At 38.4% G+C, this 23656-nt stretch overlaps 4 protein-coding genes across 8 annotated transcripts; 2 read left to right on the forward strand and 2 right to left on the reverse strand.

Moving 5' to 3' along the window:
* Positions 1–275: 275 nt before the first annotated feature.
* Positions 276–3245, forward strand: LOC103455642 (ABC transporter G family member STR-like). The gene is made up of 4 exons (XM_008395220.4): positions 276–638; positions 749–928; positions 1006–1274; positions 1417–3245. Exons 1-4 carry the CDS (start codon positions 276–278, stop codon positions 3077–3079), a joined length of 2475 nt encoding a protein of 824 aa, XP_008393442.1. The 3' UTR covers positions 3080–3245.
* A 96-nt stretch (positions 3246–3341) lies between these two features.
* On the reverse strand, positions 3342–6542 carry LOC103455641 (TPR repeat-containing thioredoxin TDX-like). 4 transcript variants are annotated; one of them, XM_008395217.4, is made up of 10 exons: positions 6223–6542; positions 6071–6104; positions 5253–5402; positions 5065–5152; positions 4883–4963; positions 4688–4752; positions 4437–4577; positions 4253–4366; positions 4042–4072; positions 3342–3840 (listed from the first exon to the last, which is right to left on the reverse strand). In XM_008395217.4, the coding sequence occupies exons 1-10, from the start codon at positions 6330–6332 to the stop codon at positions 3506–3508; spliced, it is 1149 nt and encodes a 382-aa protein (XP_008393439.1). In that variant the 5' UTR covers positions 6333–6542; the 3' UTR covers positions 3342–3505. The 4 variants fall into 4 exon arrangements, with proteins under 4 accessions (XP_008393439.1, XP_008393440.1, XP_070668312.1 ...); XM_008395218.4 differs by having other exon boundaries at positions 5065–5183; positions 5253–5420; positions 6223–6443; XM_070812211.1 differs by having other exon boundaries at positions 5065–5183; positions 6223–6442.
* A 470-nt stretch (positions 6543–7012) lies between these two features.
* LOC103431248 (protein TIFY 6B-like) lies at positions 7013–11401 on the reverse strand. 2 transcript variants are annotated; one of them, XM_008369386.4, is made up of 7 exons: positions 11018–11401; positions 8940–9133; positions 8524–8777; positions 8317–8407; positions 7906–8230; positions 7706–7766; positions 7013–7454 (listed from the first exon to the last, which is right to left on the reverse strand). In XM_008369386.4, the coding sequence occupies exons 1-7, from the start codon at positions 11100–11102 to the stop codon at positions 7331–7333; spliced, it is 1134 nt and encodes a 377-aa protein (XP_008367608.2). In that variant the 5' UTR covers positions 11103–11401; the 3' UTR covers positions 7013–7330. The 2 variants fall into 2 exon arrangements, with proteins under 2 accessions (XP_008367608.2, XP_017186663.2); XM_017331174.3 differs by having other exon boundaries at positions 8524–8711; positions 11018–11359.
* A 3183-nt stretch (positions 11402–14584) lies between these two features.
* On the forward strand, positions 14585–23249 carry LOC103455639 (probable serine/threonine protein kinase IREH1). Its single transcript, XM_008395214.4, has 17 exons — positions 14585–15583; positions 16157–16221; positions 16340–16522; positions 16617–17990; positions 18344–18516; positions 18745–18982; positions 19471–19563; positions 19647–19787; positions 19884–19976; positions 20399–20603; positions 20992–21077; positions 21213–21298; positions 21804–21855; positions 21954–22010; positions 22111–22284; positions 22402–22479; positions 22744–23249. Exons 1-17 carry the CDS (start codon positions 14875–14877, stop codon positions 22825–22827), a joined length of 3891 nt encoding a protein of 1296 aa, XP_008393436.1. The 5' UTR covers positions 14585–14874; the 3' UTR covers positions 22828–23249.
* The last annotated feature ends 407 nt before the right edge of the window (positions 23250–23656 follow it).

The following is a 23656-nucleotide window of genomic DNA, read 5'->3' on the forward strand; positions in this document are numbered from 1 at the left end:
CATCCGGAAATATCAAAGCTATTTACTGACAAACCAAAGGAGAATCGAAAGCCACAGGGACACACGTAAAAATGCTTTCTCATAATTCTTGCCGTCCGATTGTTCACAGCCTTCCAACACTAAAGTTACTTTGATTTTTATCGTCACCTTTTGTCGACATTTCATCCGGCCTCTCCCTTCTTTTATACCATATCACACTTCAACCCTCAGGTCTCAAAAATTTCGTGAGGCCAGAGCCAAAAAGAAGGGCTCGAACTGAGCATCACTGGTTGAAAATGGCGAAAGTGGCGAAAATGGGGCGGAATGACACCAACAGAAACCTAGAGAGTCTGTTGGACATGGACAAATCAGTTGCTGCAAAAAGTTCTGTCCCTCTTCGACCCATGAAGATGATTCCGGGCCACGGACTTGAGTTCAACAACCTTTCGTATAGTGTAACGAAGAAGCTGAAAAAAGACGGGGTTTGGATCAAGAAAGAAGCTTATCTTCTCAATGATATCTCTGGCCAGGCAGTACGGGGTGAGATCATGGCCATCATGGGACCTAGTGGTGCTGGGAAATCCACATTTCTTGATGCATTGGCGGGACGGATTGCTCAAGGGAGTTTGGCAGGCTCTGTTAGGATTGATGGAAGAACGGTTAGTGATATGTATAAGTTTTTCTCTGTGCAGGACGTCCAGTTTTTCTTATTTTTTTCCGGAAACTAAAAGAGAATGAATGCATATATAAAGTTGATTCTTATTTTCAGGTTACTACAAGCTACATGAAGATGGTGTCATCTTACGTTATGCAAGACGACCAGCTTTTCCCTATGCTGACTGTTTTCGAGACGTTCATGTTTGCAGCTGAGGTTAGGCTTCCCCCCTCCGTTTCGAGGGACGAAAAGAGAAAGAGAGTCCATGAACTCCTTGAACAACTTGGCTTGCAGGTAAATTCAAAGTGTCTTTCACACGTATGAACTCAACGGACAAATTATATCTTGATTCTGATGAGGTATATATGCAGAGTGCAACGCATACTTACATCGGAGATGAAGGGAGGAGAGGAGTGTCGGGAGGAGAAAGGCGAAGGGTGTCAATTGGAATTGACATCATCCACAAACCTTCACTGCTGTTTCTTGACGAACCAACATCTGGTCTCGACTCTACAAGCGCTTTCAGTGTTGTGGAAAAGGTAAAGGAGATCGCTCGAGGTGGTAGCATCGTGATGATGACCATCCATCAACCTTCATATCGTATTCAAATGCTCTTGGACCGCATGACTATCCTAGCAAGGTAAAATTTTGCTCAAATGTGTGCTAAATTTTTATGAATCGTAGGCCTCTCGGTCAGTTAACAATTAAGGGTTGCTAAAATAGACTTACGATTTGACATGTACAATGCTTGTTAACTAAGCTATCTAATAATGTGGTTGCAGAGGAAGACTGATATATTTGGGAAGCCCGCACGGTCTGTCTGCTCACCTTTTGGGATTTGGAAGGCCAGTTCCGGATGGTGAGAATGGCCTCGAGTATCTCCTGGATGTGATTAAAGAATATGATGAATCTACCGTGGGACTAGACCCATTGGTGTTGTACCAACGCGATGGCATCAAACCTGATCAGGCATCCAGAAGGCCAGCTCTGAAAACACCAAGAAGAACTCCTTATAATAAGACTCCTGCATCTAAGACTCCTGCATCCAAGCACGCAATCAGCCTCCGTAGTAAAGCCTATTCCATTGGAAACAGGACGCCTGGACCAGGCCAGTCTGGTCGGTTTGATTATGAGGAAGCTGACGAGGATGTTGAGGATTTCGACAACTCCCTTGAAAGGAAGTCGGTTCATATGACACCAATGCATCATCAGAACAGTGGTGTGTATAACCCTCGTCTAGCTTCGCAGTTCTACAAGGACTTCTCTGTCTGGATATACCATGGAGTCAAGAGAACCCCTCACCGCCCACCATCATGGACTCCTGCTAGAACAGCTGGAGCGACATCAGTCTCAGTCTCGGGTATGAGGAGTCAAGTTTCGAGCCAATATCCCACACCTCAACTCATCCTGCAGCCACCAAGACACGGTAGTACTAAAACCCCTGTACTTTTCAGCCCTTCCATTGATTCCTCCTATGCACCTACTTATGGAGAGTTGGAAATAGAAGACGTGCTTGATGAGCCTGACCTTGGTCCTAAATTTGCAAACCCATGGCTCCGTGAGGTTGCAGTCCTCTCGTGGCGCACAGCGCTCAATGTGGTTCGCACTCCTGAGCTCTTCCTCTCGCGGGAGATTGTGTTGGCAGTTATGGCACTCATTCTGTCTTCCCTTTTCCGAAACCTGGGTGGTGACACCTTCAAGGACATAAACCGGCTTCTCAACTTCTACATCTTTGCAGTCTGCCTGGTTTTCTTTTCGTCCAATGACGCTGTCCCGACTTTCATCCAAGAAAGGTTCATTTTCATCAGGGAAACTTCTCACAATGCTTATCGTGCTTCTTCGTACGTCATCTCTTCCCTCATTGTGTACCTCCCATTCTTCGCCATCCAAGGTTACACATTTGCTGCCATTACCAAGTACATTCTTCAACTCAAAAGCAATGTTTTCTACTTCTGGATCATCCTCTATGCCTCACTCATCACCACCAACGCTTACGTGATGCTTGTGAGCGCCCTCGTGCCGAGCTACATCACAGGGTATGCTGTTGTGATAGCTACCACAGCTCTTTTCTTTCTGACTTGCGGCTTTTTCTTGAAGCGCAACCAGATACCGCTTTACTGGAGGTGGGTGCATTACATCTCTGCGATTAAGTACCCGTTTGAGGCAATGCTAACAAATGAATTCAAGGGAATACGTTGCTACAATGGCACGGCAGCAGATCTCACCCCCGGACCTTTAGGAGATATAAAGATCAGTCACCTGCACTTAACATCTCCATTAGTAAGCAAGAATTGCGTGCTTATCGGACAAGATGTTATCTCCTCGATGGATATCAAAACAGATAACATCTGGTATAATGTTGGAATCTTGCTAGCTTGGGGTGTTCTATACCGGATCTTATTCTATGTGGTCCTCAGATTCTATTCCAAGAACGAGAGAAAATGAAGACTGTTTGTATTCAAGTACCTTTGCCTCTGCTTCCAAATTGATGCTCGGAGATGATAGCCGGTACCTTATTCATGAATCATGCAGCAAGCTAGTTCATGAAAGCAAGTTATCTTTCAACATTTTTTTGTTTGGAAGACTTCATAATAAACAATAAAGCTTACATTTCGATTCTTGATCATGTCGGGACATAAACATAAAGAGAAGTAGAGGAAATGCAGATAATTTCATATTCATAACTTCCAGTAAAAAAAAATCCGACTGGGCGAGAAAGCAACATTTTATTTCCAGTAAAATACACAGATTACTGTTTTTAGGACATAAGTTTTGTCGAAATATAACAATCTTCTCAGATGGAAATTTCTTTCAGTTTATGACTTACGAAATTACCATTCTAAAATCCAAGCGCATCGTGCGAGGATTAGCTCAGATTGAGCCTGCATGTTGCGCAATCTTCCTTTCTAGTGCAGCTTTGTCTGCCCCCACCATCTTGTCAACCTCCTTACCGTTTCTTACAAAGAAAAAGGCCGGAACACCGCTGATATTCCAGTTTGCAGCCACATCTCTTGCCTCATCAATGTCAACTTTCAAAAAAACGACTTTTTTGTACTTTCCAGCTAAGCTTGTATACAAAGGAGATATGAAGCGGCAAGGACCACACCATGTTGCGGTGAAGTAGAGGATTGCAAGGCGCGATGCCTTTGAAGCAGCACTCAACTTTGTCTCTAATTCTCTGGCTGAGTGTATACCAGTGACTTCCCCTGTCAAAACCAAAAAAAAAAAATGCATTAAAAGAATCCCAAGGAAAATTGGATGAGCCGGATGAGTTAAGGAAAGAAAGAATCAAAATTAAATAGATGATATCTTGCAAATGGTGTTATGAAGTTGATATGAACCTTTAAAAATACCTGCATTAATGTAATACTAAATGGCGTACGAATAAAAGAAATCAAATGTCATACCATCCTTAAGAGCAGACAACGCATCCCATTCCTGCATGGAATTGAAAGAATTGTAGTTTAGTATAGTATGAAGGTTCTTTATCATTATTTAGTGGCACAGGGAATTGAAAGGAAAATGACTGAATGAGCTAACAAAAACTGCCAACTTCTTAACAAAAGCGATGTGATATTTCTTAACAAAAGCGTTACTAACTCTAATACAAGTACTCACTCGAGCTTCAGCTTTCCGCTTTCCCTCCTGTTCAGCACTTTTTATCTCCCTTTCTTTACTCAGGCGTTCATATTTTCTGCGATGCTCTTCAATTTTGTGGACATTAGGTTCAACCTGAAATTAAAACGAAATTGTTAAGGAACAGTTTTGCTGAAAGCTTCTCCTTTAGAATGAAGAAAATCACCTTTTTAAGCACCAAACCAATCTCCTCATCATAATCTAACTTTGATGCTACATGCAGATCACTCGCCGCTTCTTCCCATAGACCCAACATGGCCTTAGCCATTCCTCTTATTTTATATCCTTTTGCAGAGTCGGGGTTGATCTGGAAAAACGTATATATAGAGATCACTTGTCAATATTCACCGCTGACAAAAATTCAAACTTCTTGTTCAGTGGATACAAGAACAAGTACAGTGAGGGTCATCAACCAACCTCTAAAGCTGCATTAGCATCACGAATTGCCGCATTTGGTTTATTCAATTTGACAAAGAAACTAGCTGAAAGCAAGGATACCAGGTTTCTAAGGAAACGATACATACGAAAAAAGGCGGCCAAGACATGAAAAAGATATAAGGACAACTAAACAAAAGAAAAAATTGAATTTAGAAAAAATAATAATCAATTTACCTCTGGTTGCTTTTAGTATAGCTGAAGCTGGATTCAACATTATGGCTTCTGTTATAAGATCCATGGCTTCGTCCAGCTTACCTGAAAAGAATAAACAACCAATTAAAAGATAGTGAAAAGACAAGCCGAGAAATCTCAACTACAAATGCTAATTACAGTTTCACAACAAGAAGAAGCCATGCCTTCAGAGACAGCATCGATAGCTTTTGATTTTTCTATTTGTGCAGCATCCTGCATTTCTTCCGTAACTTCAATTGACAGGTCACCCATCTGGACATGAGAAATAGACCCAGTACAGCTTCTAAAGGAAGAATCATCATTTAGAGAGTTAAAATATAAGCGTAACAGGTAGGGGAGGTATAACCCTTACCTTCTGTGGAGGATCATTATCAGGCTCCACAACGTCAGTAACATCCAACTCAATATCAGATTCAACAATATTGTCATCGTTATTCCCAGATGGATCACTTTTGGCATCAAAATGTTGTTTCGTGTCTGACATGTCACCATCATCTTTATCCTGTTACCAGAACCAACACTACAACAATATACAACCCCACAAACAACAAAAAGAATGCTCGAAGTTTTAGGGAATTTGTCAAAGTAGAAATATGGGTAATCATGTTATTTCTTTGTCTGGTATAATTCGTAAAAATAAATATCATTGAAGAGGACCACATCAACAAATTCTCTTATAAGCATGAGAAAAGTGAGCAAGTGTATGGATGTTAGGAGCCGTTGACCCAATTGCTATTGCGTTCATTTAAATCTTAGCAACCCAACGGCTTTAAACATCCACGGTCACTTTTCATGGCCATAGTAGGATTCCTCGAACCACAACACGATGCAACCAAAGTACTTAGGAAGTTTAATCAAGCGTGCCTGTGCACCTGCGTGTGCCAAACTCTTACAAAAAACACAGGGGGAAATGTAATTCCCGTCACTCATAAAACCTACTGAAATTTGAAATTCTGAGAAAATGAAAATCTCCTATACAATTTCAAAACAAGGAAAAGTTAGACTCTTGACGGATCAGCTGCACAGCATTCCCGGAACACCTTAAATTATGTAATTCCACAATTCCCAACATGCATATACACATATGATACATGAATACTAACTAGAGAAACTGAAATTTGTATAAAGATTGAAGCTTTACTGTTACAGTGAAGAAATAAGAGCTCTCACCATTTTCGGAACCGGCGGAATCCGAGCGCCGAGGCTGCAAACAAATAAACCCCACATGCCAAAAACAAAGAATTAGATTCCAATCACATACAATTATATACAATCAATATACAATTCTATACAATCGTATACAGACATAGCAAAGTTGATACCTTTGGAGATATGACTTGAAGAAGGCGAGAGAAGGGGTGTGAACAATTGAAGGGTTTGACTTGCACTTGCTGATGAACTCCTTCAGTTCTTCTACCTTTGCAGCATCCATTCTTCTCTCTCTCTGTCTCTCTCTCTCTCTCTCTCGCGAATCAGAGGAATCACTTTCCAGAAAAGTCGAAAGCCGAAAGCGCTTGAAGCTTGTGGAAGGAATTTTTGAAATGGGGATTCGGTGAGGGCGCACTGTACTAGTAGTGATTGGACTTAACCGCTACTCGACCCTCCAATTTTTACCGCGTTCGGATCTTCTCGGCTTTTGTTCAAGTGGTTTTTCAGAGCGGTGTTATTCCCATGTCATTTTTTTTCTCCTACGTACTCTCTAATTTTTTATCGTCCAATCGAATGCTTTAAAGAGGAACAAAGAAAAGGAATTAACAAAAGAATGTAAAAGATAAAAATAGGTGTCTGAATAATACCATCGAAAATATAAAAAGTTGGAAAAGACAGAATCATGTGAAAATCACTTTCGAAAATTAGGATTGACCTCAGTGATACACTGTTCTGATCAACTGATCTAATTCACGTATGTGATTGTGTTTGAGTGTTTAAAACTTAATCCCGACAAGTTTGCCGGTTAGGTCATGTAATCATTGTGTTTTTTTCTTTTTGAAAAGCACGTGAGACAAAGAGAATCGAACAGAGAACCTCAGGTGTCGAAATACCTTCTAACCACTTGAATTTCAAGTCAAATACATCCATTTATCCTATAATTGTGATTTGCATTCTTAGAAGGAAAAAAAATATTTGCTTCAAATTCATCAATGTCAATTGGTACAACATATCAATACAAAAACATGGCCTCCAGAATTTGCCTTCCAATGCAGAAAGTAAAACAATATATTTTTACACCACAGTGAAAGGTCAAAAACAGAACACTTTTATCATATATGTAAATATCTATCATATATTTATCTAATCCTTCAGGTCCAAAAATGATCTTACAACCACAAGCACAAAAGAGATTGGTAAAAACAACGATCTATCATCTATGCCGGTTGGAAGCTTTTGTTACTTCTTCCCTTTTCGACTGCACACCGCCACCATAAAACTCTAATTTGTAGCTTGGGGAGGACAAGAACCGGAGGAGTTGAACGAGAAACTCAAACCTTGTGATCCGGGCATGCTGCGGTCTGGAGATTTCCCGCTGACATTGTATGGTGCTGTACTCGTCATCCTAAATACACAAAGTTCAATGTCAGTCGATAAAAGTTAAGGATGGTGCTCAAGTCCGGAGGAGATAAAAAAACTGTATCAGTTTCACATTAAAGGCGTCTAACTTTAACCTAGATGGAGTTTATGCAGTTCCAGGAAATATTGATTGTGATGGGGTGTTGAAATTTGGAAATTAACAACGAATGGTAATTTCGTTTCTGTATAAACTAATGTAAGCATCTATAGAGGGGGGAAATGACCCCTGAAAGTTACCTTTCCTTGCGCTTCTCGAAAAACCGAGCCAAGGATGCTTTACGTGCTTGAGGCACAGGTACTGCAAACACAGGAATAAAGAATTGTTCATGCTCATATTTAACAAATTCAATGAAAAAACAAGAACAGAAGACGATGTATATCACAGATATAACCGTAACATTACTAGCATACCAAAAACAAAACCCACAAAGTTATACCTGCTGGAATCAGGTTCGTCATAGCCGATCCCACTGAACTGACTACTGGAGAAGGCTCTGAGCGGTCAATAGGAGACGCGGGTTTCACTATAGCTAATTCATTAGTGCTATTAAATGTTCCTCCAACGTGAGAACCACCATGTGAAGTTGCAAAAAGAGGGCTTGGAAGCGCAGAGACTGAACATTTAATATGGGACTGGTTCCCGAAAAAACCATCACCTCCTAGTGAAGGCCCAGGTATCGGTGCATGCACTTGAGCTACAGAAGGTGATTTACAATGAGTCGGAGACAATCCATCTCCAGCCAGCAACATAATAGCCTGGGCCTAAATAGACAAATAAAGAAATTAATAACAAATAACCTAGAATTTATGTAAAAACTGAAGAATCAAATATTCAAAATATAAGATACCTTCTCAGGAGATATATCATTATAAACGTTCACAGAACCAGCATAAAAGATGGTTAACTGAGCAGGCGCCCCAGCAGACTTGGATGCGTTCCTGCATAAGAAATTCAACTTAGCTTCTCGAATTTCCAACGAGTTATGATTCAATATATGTTGTACAATTCCATTTGCTAACAAGCAGAATTGTGGTCAGAATATGTGTTAAAGTACCTGAGATCGGTGGTACCAACTACGGAGGTTGTAGAAGGATGAGCAGATACAGGGGACAAAACTGGAACTCCTCCTAGTGATTGCAGTTTTATGGTAGATCCGTTATTCCCAACAGGAGCATGGGATTGGAGAACTGGAGAACTCAAAGTAATTGGGATCTGGGAGTGATGAACTAAATGTGCATCAAACTGCGGCACAGGATATACTGTCATTCCACAGTGGTTTCCAGCTTGCTTATCAAGAACGAAATTTTTCTACAAAATTTTTGCAAAAAAGAAGCCTATAAAGCAACTTTAAATCAAAACAACGATTCAAATTTCACTTGTTCAGTAAACCGACATGTAAGAATATTGTTCTCAAATCCTAAATACCCGAGGCCACGTTGAAAAAGATTCAGAAAGTAAGCGAAGAAATACCTGAATTACTCCAGAGAACGACTTCTGGCTGGAGTGAAAAGCATCAGCAGTTGAAATAGTCATAAATGCAGATGTATTATGATGAACAGCTTTTCTTGGCCTACCTTCTTGAGGAGCCTTGAAAGACAGGAATTGCGGAAGTGCAGAAACCTTGTTTGAAAACGACCACTGCATCCCTGAACTTCTAGGTACCGCTGCAAAATCAATAAAAACGGAGTGTCGGGATAACAGTTTGGACAAATAAATCCTTCACAAATAAGCAATATGGGAAGTTTTAGGTTACATGGCTCTGTAAATAGATGCCAACAAGAAACATGTTTTCCTTGGAATCTAGTTACAGTAATTTATATCCGAGAGCACAAAAACAAATCTCAACATGAGTGTTCATCACAGCTGTCTAACTGAGATGAATATATTATTAACACAACGAATCTTTTAAGTAAAAAGATCACTATAAACGATAATATGAATACAGCCATATGCAATACGCACATTGTCAACATACGTTAGTTTCTAAACAGACGAGGAAGCGAGAAACGAACAATGAACTTGAAGAACCAGAAAGCTCCTATAAAAGACCTTAAAGATCTAGCAAACTGCTACAACATTTTATAACCCTCCTTTTGGAACATTTGCGCTGCACGTTTTGTGATAAGAAGCCGTACACTGTAAAGTATTATTATTAAGGAAAACTAACGAAAAGTCCAAAAAAACTTCCCTTTTAATGAAAAGCCCTTTTTAAAGGTATAGTGAATAGTACCAGGGAAAGGTATAAATGTGGTTTTTCGTTAAAAGTGAACTGTACCAGGAGTGTTTTGTTAAAACTCCGGGTATACTTTATATTGGGTATGTTTATTTACTACGTTTTTATTATAAATCTCGGTTCCATCCAGAGAGGCAGTATCTATTCACAACAGCAGATTTAAGAACAATGTATATAAATTTCAGAACACAATAAGCTACATGGTATCAAAAAGAACTATTCAATTACTTTGCCTTATAAAATTCATCACTCATAAACTTAATATAAATGTTTCTCATTTGCAGAAGTTTTTTAATATACATGAACCACCTGCCAACCTTGATCAATGCAATAATTCTTTTAATATGCAAGTGAACATGACACATTACTTTAATGCATGACATCTCATATGCACGTTAGCGAAAAAAATTTGGGAGTTTTAACAAAACACTTCCGATACTGTTCACTTTTAACAAAAAATCACATTTTTACCTTTCTCTGATACTATTCACTACACTTTTATTTGTCATTTTTCATTAAAGTTAAGTTTTTTTTGACTTTTCATTAGTTTTCCTAAAAAAATTATCCTGCATAACCCAACAAACTAAAATATGGAGAAAACAATTCAAAAATGGAAGAAAACAAAAGGCACATTTTATTATGTTAGCAAGAAAGAGTATAAAACTAAAGACAACTACTCCATGTTCTTGTAACCAAGTCTCCACCGGCAAACAAACCGAAACGTTTCTATAAGACTGATTGATGCACAAGTCAACACAGTTACATTCAGGAGCCCGAATTTACCTTATATGTATAAATCGAACTTTTTTTTTTAATACAAGCGATGTTCTACGCTAAATTCATCTAAACTAGTGGGAAGGTCATTCAAACTTAGTGCAGAGGGAAGAGCACTTTGCTCTAGTCAACTTGAGCAAGCTCAGGTCTGCATGTATAAATCAACCTTGAGCAAGTTAAATCGATATTTATCTTTACTGCAACGGATTTGTAGCTCAAGGTGTTAAGAGCGTTTACCCTTGCACCTGAGGTCATGAGTTCAAAAAATCAGACCCCTCTCCCCCGATAACACTTGAGTCGAAAAAAATTCATCTTTACTCAGCAAGATGAATGCTTTTGATCAGGAGAGTGGGATTAAGAAACTAAAATGCAAATTAGAATCTTTAAATGAGTTTCCAAGCTCCACATGCAACCAAACAGGTTCAACACAAGCTCAGAATCCCACAAGTACCTCAACAATTTAATTAAAACTCCATAACATACAATTAATAATTAAATACAAAACTGAAATAAATAAATAAATAAATACTTGAAAGCAAACCTGAATTCTTGGCTTCATCATTGGTTTCTTCTTTCAGAGTCACACAACCATTGTTGGAGCTCAAACCCAGAAAATCCCTCTCCATTGTTTCGAACCTTTCAGCTCAAAACCCCACAAAATTTTCAGAACCAAATTCCACCAAAAGCAACAAAGAAGCTAACTTTCTTGAATTCTTTAGAACCCCAAAAGAACCCCAGCAGGAAAAATAAAAAAAGCCTGAACTTTCAGAACCAAAGCTCAAAATTCTTGCTTGTTTGGATAGAGAGGGAGAGAGGAACAGATCACATGTGGATGAGGAGGACCAGCTAAATAATACTCTCTCTCAATAGCTCCTCCCCTTTCTCCCTCTTCTCACATTTCCATTGGGTGAGAGTGTTGAATCTGGACCGTCGGATTTGTAAAGATTGTAATTTTGTGAGGGGTGGTGGTGCCCGGCCACCGGCTGGTTCCAGGTCGGAGACCTTGAGTTACCAGTCGAAGATCACGTGCGGCACCGAAGAGTGACGCTGGAGAGACACGTGGCGGGAAATTTTATTTAGTTTTAATTTACTTTTAATTTTTTGTTTGGACGTGTTGGCTTTTTTATGGCTGGTTTAGTATTACTGTGTTTTGAAAAAAAACTGTTTCTGTTATGTTGTGAGAATAAGCGGCTGTAAAATAACTATTTCTGCTGTGTTGTGAGAATAAGCGGCTGTGAAATAAAGCCGTAGAGTGTTTGGTAAACTTTTTTGAAATAATGCTTTTGAAAAAAAAAAGCAGTATTATAGTATTTGGTAAAATTTTATGTAAAACAGATGTGAAAAAAAACGGGTTTTTCAAAGCTAGATTTTGCAGCTTCTTGTTTTTGGCTTTTTTTCATCCAAAAATGTGAAAAAAAACTGAAGCTGAATGTTTACCAGACACAACAAAAACTCCCAACTTTTTTTTATACCAGATTTTTTCAGAATCATCTTAGTACCAAATCAGGCCTTAATGAGGTAGGGTTTTTGCATGCGAGCATGTGGATGATTTGTGTCACAAAAAATAAAGAGTTCACTTTTTAAGATTAGTTTTTTTTTTTTTAGCATTTCTCCTCTTGTGAATCAGTCTTTTTTGGAGATAGAATTCCCTCCCTTCTTTTTTTCTCCCATCTTTTATTTTCTCTTATTTGAACGATTACGGTTAAATCATGTCAACATCTTATATTGATTTTTTTATAGAAAAAGAAAGACAAAATAGAAAATGTGAAACGAGGAGATGAAATGGGATAGAAATATAATGGAAGAGAATCCTAACTGCTTTCTTGTGGTCCAAAACATGACGTAGTGTGTGACGTAGTTTGTAAATTAAATAATTAACTACTTATTATTCTATTGCGCAATGTGCAAAAAATAAATTAATAAATAAATAAATTCAAATGCTTTTATTATTGCATATTAAAATAGACTTGTGGAATGCATTGTCCTTGCTTGCATTATAAAAATACCCATTTGAGCTCACCAATATATTTAATTGGTTTATAGATATTCACATTTCAAAATAGTTATATTGAGCTTGTTCGTTAAATTCTAGGTGTTGCTATTTACACTTTTTTTTTTTCATATTCTTTTTAATTTCGACTATCAGATAAAATGAGTTGAAAAAAAATTAATTGATAAACATTAATAAGAGTGCGTAGAAAATATTTGGAATGTGTGAATAACAATATCCTATACTTTTTTGTTATCGTGTGCAAAAGATGAAGTCTTACAAACAACTTTTATTTTTATAAATAAAAATAATATTCTACGATAAATTAATTGAAATTATACAATATAAAACTTATGTTCAAGTGCGTAAGTGTAGTACATCTGCTTTTTATCAACGCATAAGTGCAGTACATCTGCTTGTTATCAACGCTAACAAGTCCTTTAGTATATTAATAATTAAAAAAAATGGATTAAAGGTCCAGTTTATATTGTTGTTACTATTTACACACTTTTTTTTTATTTTTCACATTTTTTTTTCAATTTCAATCGTCGGATTAAATGAGTTGAAGAAGATTAATGGACAAAAATTAATAAGAGTGCGTAGAAGATATTTGGAATGTGTGAATGACAATATCTTATACTTTTTGTTATCGTGTGCACAAAATGAAGTCTTACGAACAACTTTTATTGTTATAAATAAAAATAATATTCTACGATAAATTAATTGAAATTATACAATAGTAAACTTATGTTTGAGTGCGTAAGTGTAGTACATTTGCTCTTTATCAACGCTTAAGTACAGTACATCTGCTCGAGGCTAACAAGTCCTTTAGTATATTAATAATTAAAAAATTTGATTAAAGGTACAGTTTATATTGTTGTTGCTATACAACTACAACGCAACTTGTGCCTAAAAATAATATAATTAGCTTACAATATCTTATACTTTTTGTTATCGTGTGCACATTTCAAAATTGTTTCTAAATTGAAAGTGTCGGGGACCCTCTTCCCTTGTGTTCGAGGTTACCCACTCCTTTTCTTGTTTAAAATATCAATATCGCTTGTTTTTTAAGAAAATTTAAAATGAAATTTTAAGGATTGTCAAACATTAGTTTGGACGAAATATAAGAGTTTATTTGATATTGAACATATGTGCCAAAAATATCAAAAATATCTATCGATTTTAGCTTAAACTGAAGAGTTTTTCTAACACGAGATGAAATTTACACTTCAGTTCTATTTTTATATTTTATTTTTTATTTTTTGAATCGAAATTATACACACTGCCATTGACAAACAAAAAATTAAAAAAATTTGGAGTTCAATTTTCTTTTGTTCGAAGTCTTGGACCCCATCCGCAATCAAGGAGGCATTACTCATAATCCAGTTTGCAAATTGGCAAATTTAACCCAACTCATTGTGTTTTGGGCTTTTTGATGTTAAATGGGCTCAAAAGTTAAGCAACTTGCGGGCAAGGCAGGCCCAACTATTATGCACTACTAGTGCAGCGTGGGACAGCTTCTATGGGTCAACGTTCACTTTACGGATCACCGCCCTCTCACTAATTCATAATATCAACGGATAGTTATTTACTACTGTGGTCTAGTGACATTCTTCTTTATTTGTAAGTGAGATGTTAGGTTTGATTATCGATAGTCGAATTTGAATCACATTATTATTAGCCTGTCCAATGTGAGGCTAAACCCTAACTCTACCCTATCCTCTTAATATAGATAAGTATCATTTGTTCACAAAAAAAAAAAAAAAAACCAACTTGTAACAACAAAATCATTTGATACCATAGTATAGTGATATTTTCCCTGACTTTAAATAAAAAGTTTTAAATTCGAATTTCATAGATGATGAAATGTAAATGATCATTGCCCTCTCACTTCTTTCATTTCATTGTGATATATGTGTTATTTTCGTTTTGTTTTGAGTGCTAGTCTAGTGACAGTAAGGAGTGATATTCAAAATTAAAATCTGAAAAGATTCAAACTCAAATTATCGAAAGTAAAAATAAATAATTTCAAACAACGCCAGAACATAACGTTACCCAAACGGTTCATCCAAAACGCATATGTCTATATCTACAACTTTAGAATTACAAATTTCAAACATAGAAAATTGGAAATATCTTGTTAACATTTCAACGGTGTTTGAAATCAAAGGTTTGGAAAAATGATCACACGCGGAGGCGCTATATCCACGCCATTCGAGTCGACTCACATTCTTCTCTCTCTTCTCTTCTTCGTCCCTCTTTCTCTCTCTACTTTCAAACCATCGACACATCCATTTCTCGAACTTCCAACCAACTCCTCCACTTTCTCTCTCTAAAAGCAGCCCTATGCTTCCACGCTAGGGCTGCGCAGATTTCACAAGCCCTAGAAAGGAAATCTATATACCGCAATGGTGTTCAAGGGCAGGTTCTTCTCTTCCAAGAAATCCGACTCCTCCAACAGCCCCGATGGGTCGAATAACAGCCCGCGATCTCTGGGTTCCAACTCCCCGATCCGATCCGATAAGAAGAAGCCTAAATCCGCATCCAAAGACGACTCGCCCGGCCCGAGTAAAAGTTCCGGCGGCGGCGGCGGATTCAGTAGGCAGAGTCTAGTCAAAGACGGGTCAAAGAAGAAGGATGCGAGGGGGAAAGAGAGTCCAGCTCAGCTTAAGACGCCGGCGAAGTCCGCGAGCTCGACTGGCGCGACTCCGAAGAAGTCGTCTGCGTCCGCATCGGGGGCTGCGGAACCGGCGGCTTCGGTGTCTCCCATTCTGGCGTCGTCGCTGGGGTTGAATAGGATAAAGACGAGATCGGGGCCGTTGCCTCAGGAGAGCTTTTTTGGGTTTAGGGCTGACAAAGGGTCGGCGCTGGGCTCGAGTAATTTGTCGAGGCCGGGGGTCGGCGATCGGAGTTTAGGATCGGGAAGTGGGGGGAAGAAGAAGGAGGCTGCGAGTCAGAGTAGGATTGGGTTCAATGACAATGTGGCAAGTGGGAGTTGGGGTGATAATGGCAGCAATTCTGATGCTGCCTCAACTGGTAGCTTGCCTTCGAGAGACCAGAGCCCCAACGGGGTGGCACCTTCGCGGTTACGCAAGGGGGAATCTTCGGCTGAAGACGGTATGATTTCGAGCAATTATGCGATGCAGGAGTTTTATAAGTTGTGCTAATTTAGTTTATGCAGTATGCACTGGGTTATCGTTAAAGATTTACCCTTTAGGTCGTGTATTGAGTTGGGAACTTGGGAGTCACATGGTTTTCGAAATCACTCTTGTAGGCTGTAGGCATTACCATAAAAATGATTTGAGCTCCAACCAAAACTATTAAAGGATAACGTTTGTAAAAGGCATTGATTTTGAATCATCTGTGGAGCTGTGAAAGCTTTATCTTTTGATGAGTGTGCAATGGTGTGATGGGTGGACGAGGCTCCGGTTCAGGCAGGTGTACCCTACCACTACATGGATGTAGTTTAAGGTAGTACTCCACCCATCAATTTGTGTAAGCTTAGGAAAACATGGACGGCAAGTGCGGTTGGGCATAGTTAGTTTATCTCATGCTTCATGAGTTGATACTAGAATGCCTTTGGTCTTTTATGCAAATTACTGGATTTTTTGGTACACTTTCATATTTTCATACGATGAGTGGTGTATTTTCCCCTCTAATGGCTTTTGATTCCTCCATCATCCTTAACAGGGAGAAACATATCATCTTTTGGTCACTCTGGAGGTTTAAGAAGTTCAGATGTATGTACACCAGAGGTGCGGGTACAATTATTTTATTTACATCTCCACGTATTTATTTACTTATTTCTGATGGTTTCCCCGTTCTATTATTTCATGTCATAATGTGTTTGCGATTGATATTTTTTCTTAATAGACTGCATATGATTGTGAAAATCCCAAGGAGTCCGAGTCGCCCCGTTTTCAAGCTATACTCCGCTTAACGAGTGCACCAAGAAAGCGGTTTCCTGCTGATATAAAAAGTTTTTCCCATGAACTGAATTCAAAAGGTGTACGACCTTTCCCATTTTGGAAGCCCCGAGGCTTGAACAACCTGGAGGTACTTTTGTCTTCATCTTATATCACCTTTTTATGAGTAGTTAAATTTGAACTAGGAAATTTTACCTGCTTGGAATCATGCTTCTGATATGCAGGAAATCTTGGTTGCAATTAGGGCAAAGTTTGACAAAGCAAAGGAAGAAGTGAACTCTGATCTGGCTATATTTGCAGCAGACTTAGTTGGAATTCTTGAAAAAGATGCAGATAATCATCCAGAGTTGCAGGAAACTCTTGAGGATTTGCTGGTTTTGGCACGAAGTTGTGCAATGACATCATCTGGAGAGTTTTGGCTTCAATGTGAAGGCATAGTTCAGGAATTGGATGATAGACGTCAAGAACTTCCTCCGGGTGTGCTGAAGCAGCTTCACACTCGAATGCTTTTCATACTCACAAGGTGTACTAGGTTGCTGCAATTCCATAAGGAAACCGGACTGGCTGAGGATGAACACGTTTTCCAGCTTCGTCAATCAAGAGTTCTGCGTTCCACTGATAAAAGAATTCCGCCAAGTTTGGCAAAGGATCCAAAGAGCTTAAGTGTTGCAAAAGCCTCTAAAGCAGCTTCAGCTAGGAAATCTTACAGTCAGGAGCAACACGGTTTGGAATGGAAGAGAGACCATGTTTTATCGGGAAATTTGTTCTCACCTCTTGTTGATCAACCACCTAAGAATTCGGAGTCTCCTGCTAGTAGGGACCGGATGACATCTTGGAAGAAATTCCCATCTCCGGTTGCGAAAAGCTTGAAAGAAACTACTGAATTTAAGGAGCAGAGTGATCCTAAGGTTGAACATTTGAAAGGTTCAGACAACAAGAGAGGGACTTCTGACATTGATCCTACTTCTATTAAGCTTCCTGAGCCTTCTGGCAAGGATTCTCATGAGCGTTCTTCCAAGCACCAGCACAAACCGTCTTGGGGTTGGGGAAATCAACCGAATGTATCTGACGATAGTTCTATAATATGTCGCATCTGTGAGGAGGAGGTTCCAACTGCAAATGTGGAAGACCATTCAAGAATTTGTGCGATTGCTGATCGATGTGATCCAAAGGGTATAAGTGTGAATGAGCGTCTTGTCAGAATTTCTGAAACCCTTGAAAAACTGATGGAGTCCTTTACTCAAAAGGATATCCAGCATGGTGTGGGAAGTCCAGACGTTGCAAAAGCATCTAATTCAAGTGTGACCGAAGAATCTGACGTTATATCTCCAAAACTTAGTGACTGGTCCCACAGAGGCTCAGAGGACATGCTCGATTGTTTTCCTGAAGCTGATAATTCAGCTTTTATGGATGACCTGAAAGGTCTACCTTCCATGTCATGTAGAACTCGTTTTGGTCCAAAGTCTGATCAAGGAATGACAACATCATCTGCAGGCAGCATGACTCCTAGGTCTCCCTTATTGACACCAAGGGCCAGTCAGATTGACATGCTCCTCGCAGGCAAGGCTTCTTTCTCTGAGCAAGACGATATTCCTCAGGTATCTTATTAATCTATTTGATTTTACAAATACTTATTTGCTCTGGGAGTTCCCCAAGCACATGCTTGTGATGCAATTGTACGGCATTTGAATATCAATTTACAACCTGAGCTATAATCCTTGTCAAATTGAAAATTCAATGGAAACATCTTGCTGTCCTCTCCAAGTCTTTAAATTTTCACCTCAAATACCGTGCACCACCTGCAGATTATTAGTGTCTGCACACGCTGAAGTGGGATATATGTTTTATTCAAACTTTCAAAGTAGCATGAATTTGATTTAATTTTAGTATGTGTTTTGCTCAAAGTCTTATTTTTCATTCTATCAAGGCTAACTGCTTTTGGATGATGCAGATGAATGAACTTTCTGATATTGCTCGGTGCGTAGCAAATATGCCTTTGGATGATGATCGCTCTATGCCATATCTACTGTCTTGTCTTGAAGACTTGAGAGTTGTTATAGACCGCAGAAAGTTTGATGCACTTACCGTCGAAACATTTGGGGCACGCATTGAGAAGCTGATTCGGTGGGTACTTGCTGCTATTTTTCTTGGTTTTAACAAGCTTCAAGCCTTGAACTAAAGTGTTCATTAATATACCTTGAATGTGGGTACTTGCTGCTATTTTTCTTGGTATCTGCATTTCTCCTGAAATGTGGTATTAAACAATTCATTAAGAAATCATCAGAACTACGTGTAACCTTTTCAGTTCCTTTTTAAGTTCAATTTTACATTGTCGTAATGTTGATATTCTAGGGAGAAGTATTTGCAGCTTTGTGAATTAGTGGATGATGAGAAGGTTGATTTAGCAACTACCGTAATTGATGAAGAAGCTCCACTAGAAGATGACGTGGTTCGTACAAGCCCTATACCGTTTTCCAAGGACCGAACATCTATAGATGACTTTGAAATTATCAAGCCAATAAGTCGTGGGGCATTTGGGCGAGTTTTCTTAGCTAAAAAGAGAACAACAGGGGATCTTTTTGCGATTAAGGTACCACATAATTAGACATGTAATTTCTTGCTGACTGTATTGCTCCATGTCACCTTTAGTTTGATTAAGCTTCCTGTTTTGTCTTTGATATAATTTTCTGTATATTACCAAGTTTTACTTTTTTTAGTTTTTTCGGTGATTTATTCATGTTATAGCCGACCTTCTGTGTGCTTTTATTGTGATAGCTCTTCTTCTCTATTTTTATTTTTAATTTGAACCTGTGGAAACTTTTGGCATACATCAATTTAGTGGTTTTTCAACCACATTCTATTTTTGTTTGGAAGCTGTGTACAATTTTTTTTTGTTAAAACTTATTACAACTACTGTAAGTATGAAAATGATGATATTTTGGATCACACCTAGCCTGTCTAGTCTATAAAATTTCTGTGTTTCCATCCCCACAAACACCCTGAAAACAAAGAAAAGAATGTTTTGGTTTTGAGCATGAAGAGGATTTGCTCATTCTTATTTTGTATCATTTGTAACAGGTTCTTAAAAAGGCTGATATGATCCGGAAGAATGCTGTTGAAAGTATTTTAGCAGAACGTGACATCTTGATTTCAGTCCGCAATCCTTTTGTGGTGAGCAGGTGTTCTAGCAAAGCGTTTTACCTTGCCTTGAGAAACATTTTGTTTCATTCTAACACAAATTTGAACTGTATCAGGTTCGCTTCTTCTATTCTTTTACTTGTAGTGAAAACTTGTATCTTGTGATGGAGTATTTGAACGGAGGAGATCTATACTCATTGTTGAGAAATTTAGGCTGCTTGGATGAGGAGGTTGCTCGTGTATATATAGCAGAAGTGGTATAGGCTTGCAACTTCTTCAGAACTATTTTTCTGCATACTTCGCTTTGCAAGTTCGTAGTCTGAGGTCGTGTTTATCTATTTTTGATTTTGCAGGTGCTTGCTTTAGAGTATTTACATTCACTTCGTGTGGTTCATCGTGATTTGAAGCCTGACAATTTGTTAATTGCTCATGACGGCCATGTTAAGGCATGTACATACAGATTTATCTTTTAGTTTTGTTGCGTTTCAATGTCAATATAATAGTGCCTTTAATATCATTGAGTTTTTCAGTTGAAGCAGGATAGTGAAATTTGAAAATCCATCTCTACTAGAGCTCGTGATAATTACATGGTTTATCTTTAGTTGGATGCATATTTTTGTTCAAGATAAATGAAACGTTTTGTATAAATTTCAATTATTTCACATCATAAAATAGAGCACTAGCACTCACGTTGGCACATCCGAAGATTGCTCTCAATCTATTTCTTTCTTAAATAAATAATTTCAGTAGTTTGTGCCTAGTGGGTTGGAAATAATTTTAATTTTTGTGTAGCAGTTAAATGGGGGTTATAGATGGCTTTCACTTCTTTCTCCACCCAAATTTAACCTTTTGTATTCCATCTGAGCAGTTGACAGACTTTGGGCTTTCGAAGGTTGGTCTCATCAACAGCACTGATGATTTATCTGGTCCAGCAGTTAGTAGCACATCCCTTCTAGGGGAAGATGAACCCGAATTATCTCTCTCTGAGCATCAGCGAGAAAGCCGAAAGAAACGTTCTGCAGTCGGTACACCTGACTATTTGGCACCAGAGATACTTTTGGGAACAGGACATGGTTCGTATAGCCTTTTCTAAGTTTAAGGTGCTATTATTGCCTTTATCTTGTTCTAAAACTCTTCAGCCTTAGATTAAGCTTCAACATCAAGAAAGAAATACTAATTAGCCTGATGTTCAACTATGGGCTAAAATGTTTAAATCATTATTCATTGGTACTCTTTAGTCTTTCATGTAAGCTGAAAGAATGTTTAAGGGCACCCAACCATAATGCTCTTGTTTTCCCTGCTTTTCCCCAAACATGCTGTTCACTTATTTGGTTGATCACTATTTAAGTATTTAAGGGCGCGGCCATTATGCTCTTGTATTTTTGCCAAACAGCTTTCTGTTCTGTTTATTGGTTAAACCGTTGTAAGATTAACAACTTGCTCCCGTTCTATGGTCCACAGGTGCAACTGCAGATTGGTGGTCTGTTGGTGTCATTTTATTTGAATTGATTGTTGGAATTCCACCTTTCAATGCTGAGCATCCTCAGGTTAATACATTGCATCTAAAATATGTTATAATACATAGGCTTGGTGTTTACAACAAAAATTGTTTGTGATTTCACAGTTTGTTTGAGTTCTAACCCTTTGGCTTCTTTTTAACCATTTTCTTCTTTTGCTTGTAGACTATATTTGATAATATTCTCAACCGTAATATTCCTTGGCCTGGGGTTGGCGAGATGAGTCCTGAAGCACAGGATCTTATTGATCAGTAAGTGAAGCATCCAAGATTTTTATGTGATGTTATTGCTTTCAAAGATATGCTTTGTTACTGCCTTGCTAAGGAGGAAATATTTGTTTCTGTTGAAATTAGCATCTCCATTGAAGTTGACCATTAGTCAGTTTGTGTTGAGATCAAGGGCATTGGCGCTCTGTTTTGGTCTAGTTTTAAGATACTTGTGTTAACATTCTTGAACTTTAATTCTACTGCAAGTTATGAACCCGTCACTCATGGTTTCAGGCTGCAGGAACTTTCTTCTTATTTTGCATGGAGGCCTAAATGTGGAATAACAATTTTTATCCAATTTGTTAATTTGTTCTTTGAATGCATGGGATTGAAAAGTGATTTTAGATTTTGTTCGAATTTGTGTTCCAGTTTAAAGGTCCATTATGTTCAAACATGCAAATGCATATTCATGCATATTTACTTGTGATGTCTAGTGACAGCATGTACTTGTGATTTTTGTTTAGTTGATGCTGATGCAACTAGTTTCCAGGTTATTGACAGAAGATCCTAATCAAAGACTTGGAGCTAGAGGTGCATCAGAGGTATTTGTTAGTTAGATTTACTTCTTATTCATTATATTTTAGTGCATGATCTTTCAAATTTCTTCGATAAACCAACAAAACTGCAATCTGTGATAAAGGTGAAGCAGCATCCATTCTTTAAAGATATCAACTGGGACACGCTTGCCAGGCAAAAGGTGTGAGACAGCGTATTCATAAATCATAAAAATGAAGACACAGATTTTTCGTCTTTGGTTTGGTTGGCACCACTCCCTTATGACTTCTCATTTCTTGCAGGCTGCGTTTGTTCCCACTTCAGAGAGTGCTCTAGATACCAGTTACTTCACCAGTCGTTTCTCATGGAATCCTTCAGATCAACATGTATATCCACCCAGTGACATGGATGATTCCAGTGATTCTGACAGCTTAAGTGGCAGCAGCAGTTGCTTGAGCAACCGTCATGAGGAAGTGGTACATTAGTTCAAGAAACAAGTGCTTTTAACTCCTGATGAGAATATATTTTATATTGGCCGTACTTTTATATAATTTGCAGCACTGACATGATCTTGGGGCGACGTTCATTGACAGGGTGATGAATGTGGGGGTCTGACAGAGTTCGAGTCTGGCTCTAATATCAATTACTCTTTCAGTAATTTCTCATTTAAGGTATTTCTTAACGTACAAGGCTGTCGTTTCTTTTGTCATCGCTAAAATGACCACTCAAGATGCTCGTACTGTAATTAGTCGTAAGTTCTTCATGAATAGTGTGTCTTGGATGCCATGTATTTTTTGTTTCCTCGTCATTCCTCATCGTATGCTGATGTTGCTTTCCCACTGCTTTGCATGGATCTATTTTTGTTAATTATTTAGTTCATTTTTTTCACCTTTTCGTGACATATCTTACTTCATTTTCTCATGATCATGGTTCAGAATCTCTCCCAGCTTGCATCAATCAACTATGATCTGCTTTCAAAGGGTTTTAAGGATGATCCGTCATTGAATCCCAGCGCATAGCAAGCTGCTCCTGGTTGTCAAAACCCGGGATTAGGGATTTGCCACCGAAAAGATTTGGGCTTGTTTTTGGGGCCTAATCACCTCGTCGTTGTTTGTACATATGATCATCGATCATTTTTTCTTTCGTTTACAGTGTGAGCAGTTGAGAGCAATTTGAGTGATGAATTTGCACCTGGAGAGATGGGAGAATTCAGAAAACTCAAAAAGCCGAAACTGGTTCGGTTTGTGCTCTCCTTGCTCTTATAGGTAACTTATCCGCCCGCAGGGGCGTCAATTTTACAGTCTGAGTAGTCTTTTGTATCTTAAGGACTTTGATGTATCCTAATTAGTATGCCCTGTGCTGGTTGAGCTTGAGGATTTTTGTCACAAGTCTCTTGGTTTTCCTTCTCCATGGCAATGTGAAAACACATCCTCTCTTCCAATTCGCACTGTATCTTGTTTTATTCAATTTTTCGACAGATGCGGAGCGTTGTTTGTGTGCAGTGGAATAAAATAAATAAGACAATATTTACGAGGTTCGGCAAGTGTGCCTACGTCCTCGGGACATCATTAGTACTTTCTTTCATTATCTAAAATAATACGAGGATAAAAATGATTCTCACTATTCTCCTTTCTCTCTAGCATGGCTGATTGGTAATTTCTTCCGCATCTCTCTTCTTTCCTCCCCTTCCTTTTCCTTCATAACTCCTCTTTCTTTCCTCTGTATGTTTTTCTCTCATCTCTTTCTTCTTCTCACTACTTCCTCTGTATGCTCTCATCTTATAGGCCAAAAGATTACTATAGCAACATTATTTACTTTACAAGCTTTTCTCAAATGAATAGTGAAATA

This window comes from Malus domestica, chromosome 14 (genome assembly GCF_042453785.1).
Source record: "Malus domestica chromosome 14, GDT2T_hap1".
Lineage (NCBI taxonomy): Eukaryota > Viridiplantae > Streptophyta > Magnoliopsida > Rosales > Rosaceae > Malus > Malus domestica.